Source organism: Canis lupus, chromosome 32, assembly GCF_011100685.1.
Source record: "Canis lupus familiaris isolate Mischka breed German Shepherd chromosome 32, alternate assembly UU_Cfam_GSD_1.0, whole genome shotgun sequence".
In the NCBI taxonomy this organism is placed as follows: Eukaryota; Metazoa; Chordata; class Mammalia; order Carnivora; family Canidae; genus Canis; species Canis lupus.
The window spans coordinates 39819856-39833093 of NC_049253.1; the positions used below are offsets into that span (position 1 = coordinate 39819856).

The 13238-nt window shown below is 36.5% G+C and overlaps 1 protein-coding gene across 3 annotated transcripts in view; it reads right to left on the reverse strand.

Moving 5' to 3' along the window:
* Positions 1 to 13238, reverse strand: part of USO1 (USO1 vesicle transport factor) — an 89761-nt gene that overhangs the window by 22122 nt on the left and 54401 nt on the right. For all 3 annotated transcript variants that reach the window (XM_038582426.1, XM_038582424.1, XM_038582425.1), the window contains 2 exons: positions 4136 to 4314; positions 179 to 319 (listed from right to left, as the gene is read on the reverse strand). In XM_038582426.1, the coding sequence (XP_038438354.1) occupies positions 179 to 319; positions 4136 to 4314 (320 nt within the window). The remainder of the gene's footprint in view (positions 1 to 178; positions 320 to 4135; positions 4315 to 13238) is intronic.

A 13238-nucleotide genomic window follows, 5' to 3' on the forward strand; every position in this document is an offset into this window, starting at 1 on the left:
TGGGCTTAATACTGTCATCATTATGCCAATTATATTTTAGTAGGATCAATAAGGAATTTAGCATATAAAAATGGTTAACTTTCACTGTTTTTTTTTCTGTAGCTGTCTGTCATCTAGTGCTTCTTAGGATTCCCAGTTTCAACTTCCACAGAGTAGCCCCTGCCTTCACGTGGTTTACCTCGGTCAGGATATCAGCAGGAACTCCAGTAGCCATTAGGATAGTGCAGAGCTGCTGCAGTAAGCCACACTGGAACATAGCTTTCTGGCAGCTACTGGTGGCACCAGGAGGGTTGGTGGGAGATACCAGTACACGAACGAGCTGAGAAAGAAAGAGAAAACAAAATTTGTCTTTAAAGATTTTAGAAGTTTTGAGGGAAATTATCTACATAAACAAGAATATTTTTGTGAAGGATTCCCTCACCTACTCAGCCAGAGCTAGGTGCTCTTCCCTTCATGCTTTCACGGCACTAGTTCTGTTATAGTACATTGTACATTATTACGCCATTTGCTCCAGTTTGTCTTCTCCAGGTGATTGTGAGCTCCCAAACCAGACACTGCCTCAGTCACTTTTGTATTCCAGAGAATGAGCCCAGTATTAATCGTATATATTTTATTCAATAAATTAATGAATGAATATGTAACAGGGTGGCACATTTCTTATCAAATAAAGATGAACTACCTAATTAGAGAGTAGATCTGAAAACAGAATGGCTTGAGATGTGACAAATTCCCCTTAAACTGGAGATACTTAAAGAGAGACTAAAACTACAACTGAACACATGGTAGAAGATATCTGCATTAGGCAAGGGGTTCCTCATTGACTACTAATGCTAATTAAATCCTTATGGGGCAGCCAGGGTGGCTCAGCAGTTTAGCGCTGCCTTCAGCCCGGGGTATGATCCTGGAGACCCAGGATGGAATCCCATGTCAGGCTTCCCACATGGAGCCTGCTTCTCCCTCTGCCTGTGTCTCTGCCTCTCTCTCTGTGTGTGTCTCTCATGAATAAATAAATAAAATCTTTTTAAAAAAAATCCTTATGGCTCTACGATTAGCTGAACCTGAACATGGAAACTGAGAAACATAAAAAAATGTCACCCCAAATATGCGTGTATAAAATCTTATATATTAAGATCAAATGGGAAATTTATGACAATACTTTATTAAATGGGTTAATACATTGATGTCACTACAGAGAGGCTTTAGGATTACCTATTGGTTCATATCCTTAGACCTTTCCAGTTAGGCCTCCATGGTTTTTTGTTTTTTTTAATTTATTCTCCTCCTACCCTTATGTGAAAAAATACATATATTTAAAGCAAATACCAAGCTAGATGTCAGTTCTCCCATAAATATTTCTTTATGCATCTCTACCTAAAAAAGATATTTATTTATTTATTAGATTTTATTTTATTCATCAGAGACCGAGAGAGAGAGAGAGAGAGAGGCAGAGACATAGGCAGAGGGAGAAGCAGGCTCCATGCAGGGAGCCCGATGTGGGACTCAATCTTGGGTCTCCAGGATCACGCCCTATGCTGAAGGTGATGCCAAACCACTGAGCCACCTGGGCTGCCCTAAAAAGGATTTTAAAAAACATAATCATCATGCCATTACTGTACTTAACTAAATAAACAATAATTCCTTAATATCATCTAATAGCAGTTGAGTATCTTTATTGATGATGTAAAAAAAGAAAAGATAATTATCAATTTTCTAGATGACAGAAAAGTAGGAAAAGGTGACCGAAGAACGAGGGAATACTTAATATAAGGATAAGAAAACAATGGAAAGACTTAATAACAACATTAAAATATGTAAAATACCATAAGGAATGGACTTGTATTTTCCCAGAGAGCAAAACAAGGGGACGCTTGCAGGAGCTTTATCAAGACAGATTTTGACTCATTATACAGATTTTTAAAAAAAAATTTTTTAAGATTTTATTTATTTACGAGAGAGAGAGAGAAAGGCAGGGACACAGGCAGAGGGAGAAACAGGCTCCATGCAGGGAGCCCTACATGGGACTCGATCCTGGGTCTCCAGGATCGCACCCTGGGCTGAAGGTGGCGCTAAACCGCTGAGCCACCTAGGCTGCCTGGATTAAGTTTTTAATAACTAGAATTACCCAAAAATGAAAAGGATTCTCTCATAAGGTAATGAGCTTTCTGAGAGTTGCTGGCAGTATCTGACCAAAAAAATGGTATATCAGCGTATATACATGCCTATAGGAATAGGAGGTGGAACTAGTCATAACACTATCATTCCAGGACAAAATTAAAATGTTTTATGACCAAAAAACTTTTCAAAAAGATGCTTTCCCCAAATTTAATCTGTAAAATCTGAATAAAATATCCTCAAACACATCAAATTCAACTTTTAGAATTTTTGAAATCAATCATGATTTCAACTGCAAAGATGAATAATTTCAGTTAGGATGTTATCTATCCAAATAGGACTGTTTATCATTTTTTATGCATTTTCATTTGGTGTGTAATAGAGAACTGGAAGTACAAGCAACCCTACATAAAACAGGTCAAATAGCAGAAGATAACCTGTTCAGCCTGTGAAGTCATGAATGTATCAACTACTCAATCTTTGAGATGAAGAATATATTAAATTGAATCAAAATCAGTTTCTTTATTTTGAAGTTTATGTTTAAGATTTTATTCACTTTTTATTAGTCAAGAATACTCAAAGAACCAATTTACTATGTACCTAAAATACTATATATTTTTGTTGATATTCAGCATTCTAGTCTACGTTTTTCGTGGTAAAACAACTTTACTTTTTAGAGAGTGCTACTTTCTTACATAGTACTCTAAACTATAAAATATGCGTGGACTCCTCCAGCACTTTAAATCTTCTCTGCTTGGCAAGATATATATGTTTTTGCACATCACCAGATCCTTTCACTGTCTAATCCCGTTTTGAAAGAGGAATTTCCTTTATTAAGGAAGTGGTATTGAGCAAAGATACCAAGTTCAGTATTTTGAAAGTAACAAAACTAACACAGTCTCGAAATGTGTAATACTAACATGTGAAAATAGAAACGAAGTGGGGAGTATAAACTAGATTTTATCCATGTTCTCCTGTAGAATATTTTCCTAATCATTTTTAGGCGTATTTTATATAGCTAGTTACCTGTATAGGGTAACTATAATTTATTATCTAAATTGGGACCCTTTAGATGTGGAGGATACTATAATAGTAATTACAAAATAGATACTAGCTGGCAAAATGGGGCATCTGGTCACCCTAATTATCCAATCAACCTACATAGCCAACTCCCAGGGCACGCAGCGATATTCAGACTCCAGTTACTAGAGAAAACATCTATCTAGTTTTGAGGAAAACAACTTCAGAGATGCAGGCACAGTTCAGAGATAGTCAAAGACCCACAATAATCACCAGAGAGTGAGTAAACTGGGAGGCTCGTGTATAAAAACTTAAAGGACTGAAAAGGAATAATGAAGAAGTAAAATACTTCAAAGAATTTCATATATTCTCTGATGCAGAAATCATTTGGGATCCTACTGTCTTCACTTTTACTGTCCATCACCACAAAGCTTTCACCATAAAGCTTAAATAAAATTACAGGTGATATGTCAGTTTAACTTGTGTCAGACTCTAAAACAGTTTATTAGTCTTTGGGGGCAGGCACATTATCATTCATTTCCTAGTAGTCAGTGCCTAGCTTTCAGTAAATGTTTACTGAATTAATTTATTTGCTGAACGTAATATTCTGAACATTAAAGCTTTAAATGAAGAAAGCAAATTTTAAAAATTCAAATCAATAATCTAACCTATTATTCTCTGAGTGCAAAACCATCAAGACACTATAAATTTGGATTTGCTTTAAAAAAAATCCAGCAGGGCAAGAGAGGGGAATAAAAGATGAAAAAAACTTGCCAGTTGTTAATAATTATTGAAGCTGAGTGATGGGTGTATGTAATGGGGGTGGGGAGTCGGAGGTTAATGGCAGAGGATCTTTGAGCGTAACTGCAAATCTTTATATTAGGTTTTTTTAAGCCCATCTGAAACCAACTCAACATCCTAAATTTATCAAACATAAGCAATCTTCTTTTTGAAAGGAACATTGTCAAAATTCTTATGACATTTATGTCTAACTACAGTATACCTGTAGCATTACGTGCAGATTAGTCACTTTCTGCGCAGACCAGCCAGAATTTTCATCTCCAACATCAAACCAAGGTTTCATACGTTGAATATATGAGCCTTCTTTAAAAAAATTTTGATTGGAATTGTTGTTTTTTAACAAGTTTTGGAGCAAAATCAGACAATCTTCTACCACTATACCTGAGGAAAGAATGTAAAATTAGAGTGTTAAGGCTGATAAAACCTGAAGGAAAATTCAACCCCCAAACACTTTGGGGGGATGGCAGAGGATCTTTTTTGTTTTTTAAAGATTTTATTTATTTATTTTAGACACAGAGTGCATGCACATGTGTGTGTGTGCAGGGGAGGAGCAAAAAGGGAGGGAGAGGGACTAGCAGACTCCACTCCATGCTGAGTGCAGAACCTGAGGCTATGCTCCATCTCACGACCCTGAGATCATGACCTGAGCTAACATCAAGAGTCAGATGCTTAACTGACTGAGTCACCCAGATCCCCACAACCAAATACTTTTAAAAAGACAAATCTCTGAGCTGAGCATTTCTTCAGTATGGCAAGGCAGACAGAAAGCCTGACTCCTGATGGCCACAGACCACAAGCTGTGTGCTCTTTCTCAGGTCCCCACTGATGTCTTGACCATTCTGTTCAACTATCCACTCCCCTCAGTAACTCATATTTTTTCTTCAGATCCCAGATTAAACATCAAGACCTGATGACCAGGTTAGCATCATCATGATCCAGCTACATACTTTCACAAAAACCTGCTCCTTTTATTACTTAGTATCTGTCTTCTCTACTAGATTATAATTCATAAAGACAGGGATGTGAATGCCCTACTAGGATACAGTGACTTACTCTATATCCTCAGCAGAGACAGAGACAAGATATCAAGTCTATAATTATCAGGTCACTACTAAATATTTGTTGAATGAATCAATCATATCTTAAAAATTTTTTATTATTTTTTTAAAAGATTTTATTTATTTATGAGACAGAGAGAGAGAGAGAGAGAGAGAGAGAGAGGCAGAGACACGGGCAGAGGGAGAAGCAGGCTCCATACAGGGAGCCTGATGTGGGACTCGATCCTAGAACCCCAGGATCACACCCTGACCTGAAGGCAGATCCTCTACTGCTGAGCCACCCAAGTGTCCCGAATCAATCATATCTTATTTAATCTCTAAGAAGCACCTGACATTGTTGTCTTGCTGTCTCTTTCTAGAAACTTCCTCTTCCCGTGGTTTCTCAAACACTAACCACTCTCTTCTGTTCCTTACAAATTTCTGACCACTCTTCTGGCCTTGCTATTGGTCCTGATTTCTGCTATCCATTTATTCCTATCTCTGCTTATTAACATACTATGCTATAGGGTACTTTTATCCACACTACAGCCTACATTAGTATATTTAAGCTTAAAGTTCACCAACTAATCTCTACGAAATGCTAGTTTAACCAAGGATCTGCTTCCTCAAGAATATGACTGATGCTAGATGTTCACAGCTAGTAGGTTCCTCTGTGCAGTACACCTACACTTTTACTCCTATTAGAGTTTTATGTTTACAAAAATCAGTTCCTTTTTTTTTTTTTTTTAAACTAACAGAGTTTATTTGGGGGGCACTTGAGTGGCTCAGTTGGAAGAGCATATGACTGTTGATTTCAGGGTTGTCTGAGTTCAAGCCCTATGTTTAACATAGAGATCACTTAAATAAAACTTAAAAAAAAACTTTATTTTTTAGAGCAGCTTTGGTTTACAGAAAAACTGAGCAATAAATTAAAAGGAATCCCCATATGCTCTCTCCTTCTCAGTTTCCCCTATTACTAGATAGCATTAGCATGGTGCATTTGCTATGACTGATGAATGAATACTGATATATTATTAAAGTCCACATTTTAAATTAGGGTTCACTCTGTGTTGTTTGGGGTTTGGCATATTAGTTTTGACATACATATATCATGATGTATCTACCATTACAGTATCATACAGGATAGCTTCACAGTTACAACTACTCATTTCTCTTTCCCCAAATGCCTGGTAACCATTTATCTTTTTACTGTGTTTATAAAGTTTTGCCTTTTCCAGATGTTATATTTCACTTAATATGCATTTAAGATTCCTTTATGTCTTTTCATTGCTTAAGTTTTATTGTTGAATAATAATTAATAATAATGATAAATTTACTGTCTGGATGTACCAGTTTACCCACTCAACTACTGAAGGACATCTTGATTGCTTGTAAGTTTTAACAGCTATAAATAAAGCCACTATAATATTCCTGTGTAGGATTTTGTATGGATATAATTTTTACACTCATTTGGGTAAATACCAAGGAGTGTGATTATTGGATCATATCATAAGAGTATGTTTGGTTTGGTAAGAAAATGCCAAGCTGTCTTCCAAAGTGAGTCATTTTGCACGAGCAATGAATGACAGTTCCCATAGCTCTACATCCTTGACTGCTTTTGGTACTAGTGTTCTGGATTTTCACCAATCTACAACAGGTGTATAGTGCTATCTCAATGTTTTAGTTCGTATCTCCTTAATGATTTATGATGCTGAACATCTTTTCATATGCTATTTTCCATCTATATGTCATCTTTGGTGATGTTTTTGCCCATTTTTAAATTGGGTCATTTACTTATTGTTGAATTTTAAGAGTTCTTTGAGTATTCTGGATACAAGTCCCTTCTCAGGACTATATTATGCAAATACTTTCTTCCAGCATGTGGTTCATCTTTTCATTGTCTTAACAGTAAAGTCCCATGTATCAATTTTTTCTTTCATGGATCAAGTCTTTGGTATTGCATCTAAGAATAAATTACTTTGTAATTTACAAATCTACCATGCTATTTATACTAGTTATTAATGAACTATTATATAAATTGCCAAATAACTGTCCCCCCTAATCTGCAGTTTCACTTTCTGAGGTCTCAGTTATTTGTGTCAAGTGCCATCCAGAAGCAGATGATCCTCCTCCTGATTTAGAGTCAGAAGGTTAATAACAGTAGCCTAATGCTACATCACAATGCCTACATCATGCACCTCATCACAGACATCATTTCATATCATCATGAGAAGCAAGGTGATTACAGCACAATATTTTCAGAGACACAGAGGAAGTAAGATCATATTCATATAACTTTACAGTATATTGTTACAATTGTTGTATTTCATTATTAGTTGTTGTTAATCTCTACTGTGCCTAATTTATAAATTAAAATTTATTGTAGGTATGTAGGTATAGGAAAAAAATACCGTATATATTGAGTTTGGTACTATTTATGGTTTCAGGCATTCACTGGGGGTCTTGGTATATATTCCCTATAGATATGAGGTGATGACTATAATAACAGAGCTATTTTTATAAAAACTAAGTCTTTCACAAAACTCCGTGAAAGCAAGTCCTTAAGAACAGCTGTTGTTATATATAGGTAATGCATGTCTAAAAAAAACAAGAAAAGTCATTGTAAAAACCCATGAAGATCCTGCACTCCGCTTTAAGGAAACCAAAAAGCAAATCCTACAAGACGTATTATAGACATGATGTGAGAAAGATGCAGAAAGATGATGGAAAAACTCCAGTTGTTTGACTCATATTTGAAGAAAAGGTTCTGACTCTAACTCAAAAGATTTGTATATTAATGAATATTTAAAAAATTATTACATTTAACTTGAAATAAAATGTTTAAAAGTGTATATTTTAAATCCTGTTTAAAATCTGATTTAACCAGTCTGATCTCTCCAAATCAAAGGCTTCCTTACCTCATACTGCTGAACCACGTGGATCCTCATCTCCTAAGGAGGAACCACTATATCTGTCCCTTACACAGGACATTAAGTCCTCGTTAAATAAGATCTGCCATTAGAACCATCTAAAGGCTCTGGGGGAAAAAGAGAATGTCAAAGCCCTCACTGTAACTGACAGGTCTTCCCTCCACTGTGCAAAGTGAATTCTAGAGCCTTGAAGGCCACCATCATTTACAAGAAGCCACTGGAAATTATCTTAGCAATCCTAAAGAGTAGCTAATTCGACCTTGCCTTAAAATCCTATTTTCCTTGGTCACCTCTGAAAATATATGCCTTGCTAATCATTTATGCATTTCCATTTTCTCATCTTAGAATACTTAATCTTCTTTCAAACTCTTTCAAGATGCTACCTCAAACTCCCAAATGTTGGTTAATAAAACCTACTAAACCCTCAATTACTTCATGAAACATTTTTTTTCTTTAAAGAAGCTGCCTTACCCTGTTAACATTCTGAAGCACAGCCAGTTCATGCTCTCAATCCCATATATCTTAGTGTCAGAACATGGAATCTATGATCATTCCAGCCCAGTGTACTTTCCAGAGACCATAGTTCCTCTGCCTTCTCACAAAATCTCCTGTTTCCTTGAGGATCAGGCCATCTGTCCATACCACCTCTTATCACTCCTCATTACAGTTATGTTAACAAAAACGTGGTTACTACTTTGTCCACTGAAAACATTGCTGGCATTTTACTTAAAATCTTCTTTCTCTACTTTCTACCGTCACTCTTGATTTCAAAGACAATCCATCTAATATCTGGACTTCTCAGTTCCTTGGCCTCATCTTCAGAGAGAATTCTCACTCCATTACTAAAACCTCCCATCTTTCCAGCTCAAGTATTCCCAACATATCTGTTCTATGATTTCTCTGAGATTTTCAACCCATCAACAAGTTTTCTTTCTTCCTTTTTTGAAACCCCCTCTGTCTTTATTTCCTTCCCTATCTAGTTTATATTATACAGCTGTTCATTTCTTTACTCCGTAGATAACATACTAAGTTCTTGTTTTACTGTCTTTTCATAGCACCTCCTGAAAAACACACAATCCTGTGAAAAATTAACTGCTTGGCTTTTTATCTATATCACCTAGGCAGCTGAATATTGGAAGGAGTGGGGGGACAGAATCACTTAATCAAGCGGTGCTGTAAAATCCAGTGAAAACCCTCAAAAAGGGCCTTTATCCCTGCCTGGAAATCTTCCTCATTACAACAGCTAGCTCTCCTATTCTCCAAAAGACTTTTTACCTACTCCATAATTCTCAACTATGTCCTTCTCTTTCATTCTTAGCATATGACTCTACTTTCGTTTCAGCTCACTATCACCAAATCTGAAAAAGGACCTACATCTCCACCTGTGCCTTCCCTGTTATGATGGAAGATGTGCCTCTTTTCCGATCTTAAAAATAAACTCCTACCCCTAGTCTGGATTACATTCCTTCCTCCTTTTTTAGGTATTATGTACCACTGATTAACCATCCTTTCTCTCTCGTGTACCCTCCTCCTTTTCAACTTGCTTATACTGGTTGCAGTCTCTCTCACTTTAAAGAAAAGATTCTCATAGATTAAAGGAGAATAATCTGATGATCTCCATAGATGCAGAAAAAAATTCACTAAAATTCAATATTCATTCATGATAAAAACTCTTAGCAAAAATCAAACTTAAAAAATCAAACTTAGGGATGCCTGGGTGGCTCAGCGGTTTAGTGCCTGCTTTCAGCCCAGGGTGTGATCCTGGAGTCCTGGGATTAAGTCCCACATTGGGCTCCCTACATGGAGCCTGCTTCTCCCTCTGCCTGTGTCTCTGCCTCTGCCTCTCTCTCTCTCTCTCTCTCTCTCTCTCTCTGTGTGTCTCTCATAAATAAATAAATAAAATCTTAAAAAAAAATCAAACTTAATGGTGAGACATCAGCATTCTTATCAAAGTCAGCAGCATTCAACACTATTAAAGATTCTAATTAGAGCAAAGAGACAAAAATGAAAAGTGGTACAAGAATTAAGAAGAAAAATGATTACTTTTATAAGCAGAATATACGATTGTCTACACAGAACGCCTTACAACTAATGGTTTAATAAGATGGTTAGACATAAGATCAACATACAAAAATCAAGTAGTGACCACTTTGAGAATGTAATGGAAAAAGATCCCATTCATATGGTAACAAAAACTGTTAAGAAGCTAGAGGTCAATCTAATAAAAAAAAGGTGTAACACTCTTGCTCAAAATTATAAAACATGACTCAAAGATCTAAAAGAAGATCTGAAAAAATTAAGAGATAGACTTAGGTTCACAAATGAAAAAGTCAATACATACAGATGACAATACTCCTTAAATTAATCTGTAAACCCAGTATGTTTCCAATCAAAATTCCAAAGGGGTTGCCTGGCTGCTCATTGGTAGAGCATGCGACTCTTTTGGGGTTTTGAGTTTGAGACTCACACTGAGTGCAGAGGTTACTTAAAAATAAAATATATATACACACACACACACACACACACACACACACACACATATTTACACTTAATATATAGAACTTGACCAGCAAACAAATTTCATTCAAATGAAAGAACAAAAGGAAATGGCATGCTAAGGCAATTGTGATGAGTGCTTCATAATTCATTCAGATGACCAAAATATATTTCTCAGATTTATTTGATCTTCATCCACAGTTCCTGAAAACACTTCAGAGCCATAAAGGTGAAATGGATATACTGCTATTAATGAAGGTGATTTTGATCTACCTCACTGAAGGGCAGGCAGGACCAACCATGTGACCACAGAGTTGGAACTTTCAGGCCCCCCAAAATACTCCTCCCACCTCTGGGGAGAGGGGTAAGGCTAGAGGTTGAATCATCTAATGCCTGATGACTTAGTCAATCATGAATTTTTAATAAAGACTCCATAAAAACCCAAGACAGTTTTTCACTCCATCTTTTCAGAGAGCCTCTACACTTAGGGAACCAGAACGCTTCCACCACATGTCATTGAGCTGGGACTCAAGCTTCTTGAGGATAGAAGCTCCTTTGTTTTGTAAATTTGATACGGTGAGCATTTATTACTTCTATAATTAATAAATAAATTTTATATTAAAAAGATTTTATTAAGAGTACCGTTAGAGTCATCTGTTCGGGTATAGGGGTCTTTCATGACTGTAAAAATTTATCATGGGTTAAATCTTATTCTTATTTGCACTCTAGGTCAGAGTAGCAGTTACTAGTTAAGCTGTACCAGTTTTGAGGTAAATGTGCTGCCAACCACAAGCATGTGAGGCTGGGTCTTATCACTGAAGGAGGCCATTCAAATGACTTTCTCAGAGAATCCATATCAAAATGACTTTGCTAGAGTTCCCGCATAACTATACGGAAAGTATAATAACTTTGTCTAGAATATATTTTGATGTGAGAAATCTGGTCCAAATTGTCATTTTTAATGAGTCAGTTTCTTCTGATTTTTATTTTTATTTTTTTGTAAAGATTTTATTTATTTATTCATGGAGACACAGATAGAGGCAGAGAACAAAACACTGCTAGCATTTGGGCATATTCCCTTCCTGTATATCTTTATGGGGGAAGTACTAACTATAATTTTTACTGGTTATAAAAATTCATTATAGGCATTAGAAGATCTCAAACTTCAGAGTACTTAAAAGGTCACGTGGGTTGATTCTGAGTGTATTACTAGCGGGACTTAGCAATCTGTTATTTTCCATAAGCCCTACATGATTCCTGTTCAAGAAGTTCTGCATCAAACTTTAACGTGGGGCATCTGGGTGGCTCAGCCAAGTAAGCATCTGACTCTTGATTTCGGCTCAGGTCATGATCTCTGAGTCCAAATATAAGTCTTTGTGGACAGCTTAGATTTCTTCTCAGAAGTAGAATTTTTTTTTAAGGATTTTATTTGTTTATTCATGACAGACACAGAGAGAGAGAGAGAGAGAGAGCGAGGCAGAGACACAGGCAGAGGGAGGGGCGGGCTCCAAGCAGGGAACCTGACGTGGGACTCAATACTGGGTCTCCAGGATCACACCCTGGGTTGAAGGCGGCACTATACCGCTGGGCCACTGGGGCTGCCCCCAGAAGTAGAATTTTTGTTCAACAGGTATAAACATTTTTTTTTAAGGTTCTGAATATATATTGCTGAATACAGGGCAAGTCTTTGGAAAGCAAGTTATTCATTTGAAATACATGTAATTAAAATGCAATTATTTAACGAAAAAAAAAAAAAAGAAGCTCCTTTGTTCAGGACCTCCCCCTATTTATCTCTTCACCTGGCTGTTGATTCATATCCTTTAATAAGCCAGTAAACAAAAGTGTTTCCCTGAATTCTGTGACTTAGGTCAGAAGCACAGGTAACAGCCTGGGCCTTGACTGTCATCTGAAGGGGGAGGTAGAGGGTAATTTTTGTAGGACTAAATCCTCAACCTGTAGAATCTGATGCTATCTATGGGTAGACAGTGTCAGAACTGAGTTGAATTCTCAAATACCCTACTGCTATCTAACACTGGAACTGGATCCAGGAACCAGGCAGTATAGAGGATTTTTCTTGTAAGAGATTATGAGGTACAGTTATTTAAAAAGTGTGGTTTTCATGGAGAGGGAGACAAATGGAACAGAGCAGAACTCAGAAACAGTCCTTCACACTTATGGACACATTACAAATCTCATACCATCATTCAAATGCAAAACACATGTTAATTAAATATAAAAGACAAAATTGCAAAGCCTTTAGAAGAAAATGATGAAAACTCTCTTTACAACCTTGACATAGAGAAATTCCTCCCACGTGTGCACTCTCTCCCTCTCTTAAATAAATAAATAAATAAATAAATAAATAAATAAATGAAAATGTAATCTTAAAAAAGGCCAATATACATGATTATGTTAAGAATTTAATAGAAATACTATAACTAGATGAGAAGATAATTGAAGCATGTATAATTAACAAAGAATTAGTATCCAGAATACATAAAGAACTCTTAGTAATCAACTGGAAAAGGAAAAATAGGGCAACCCAGGTGGCTCAGCAGTTTTAGTGCTGCCTTCAGCCCAGGACCTGATCCTGGAGACCCGGGATCGAGTCCCACATCTGGCTCCCTGCATGGTCCTGCTTCTCCCTCTGCCTCTCTCTCTCTCTCTCTCTCTCTGTCTCTCATGAATAAATAAATAAAATCTTTAAAAACAAAAAAGAAAGGAAAAATAATCTTACATTAAAATGGTCAAGCAGGTAATTCAGAGGAGTAAAAGACAAACCAACCAACAAAATCAGATGGCATAAACACCCATGAAAATATGCTAATCTCATTAGTTTATG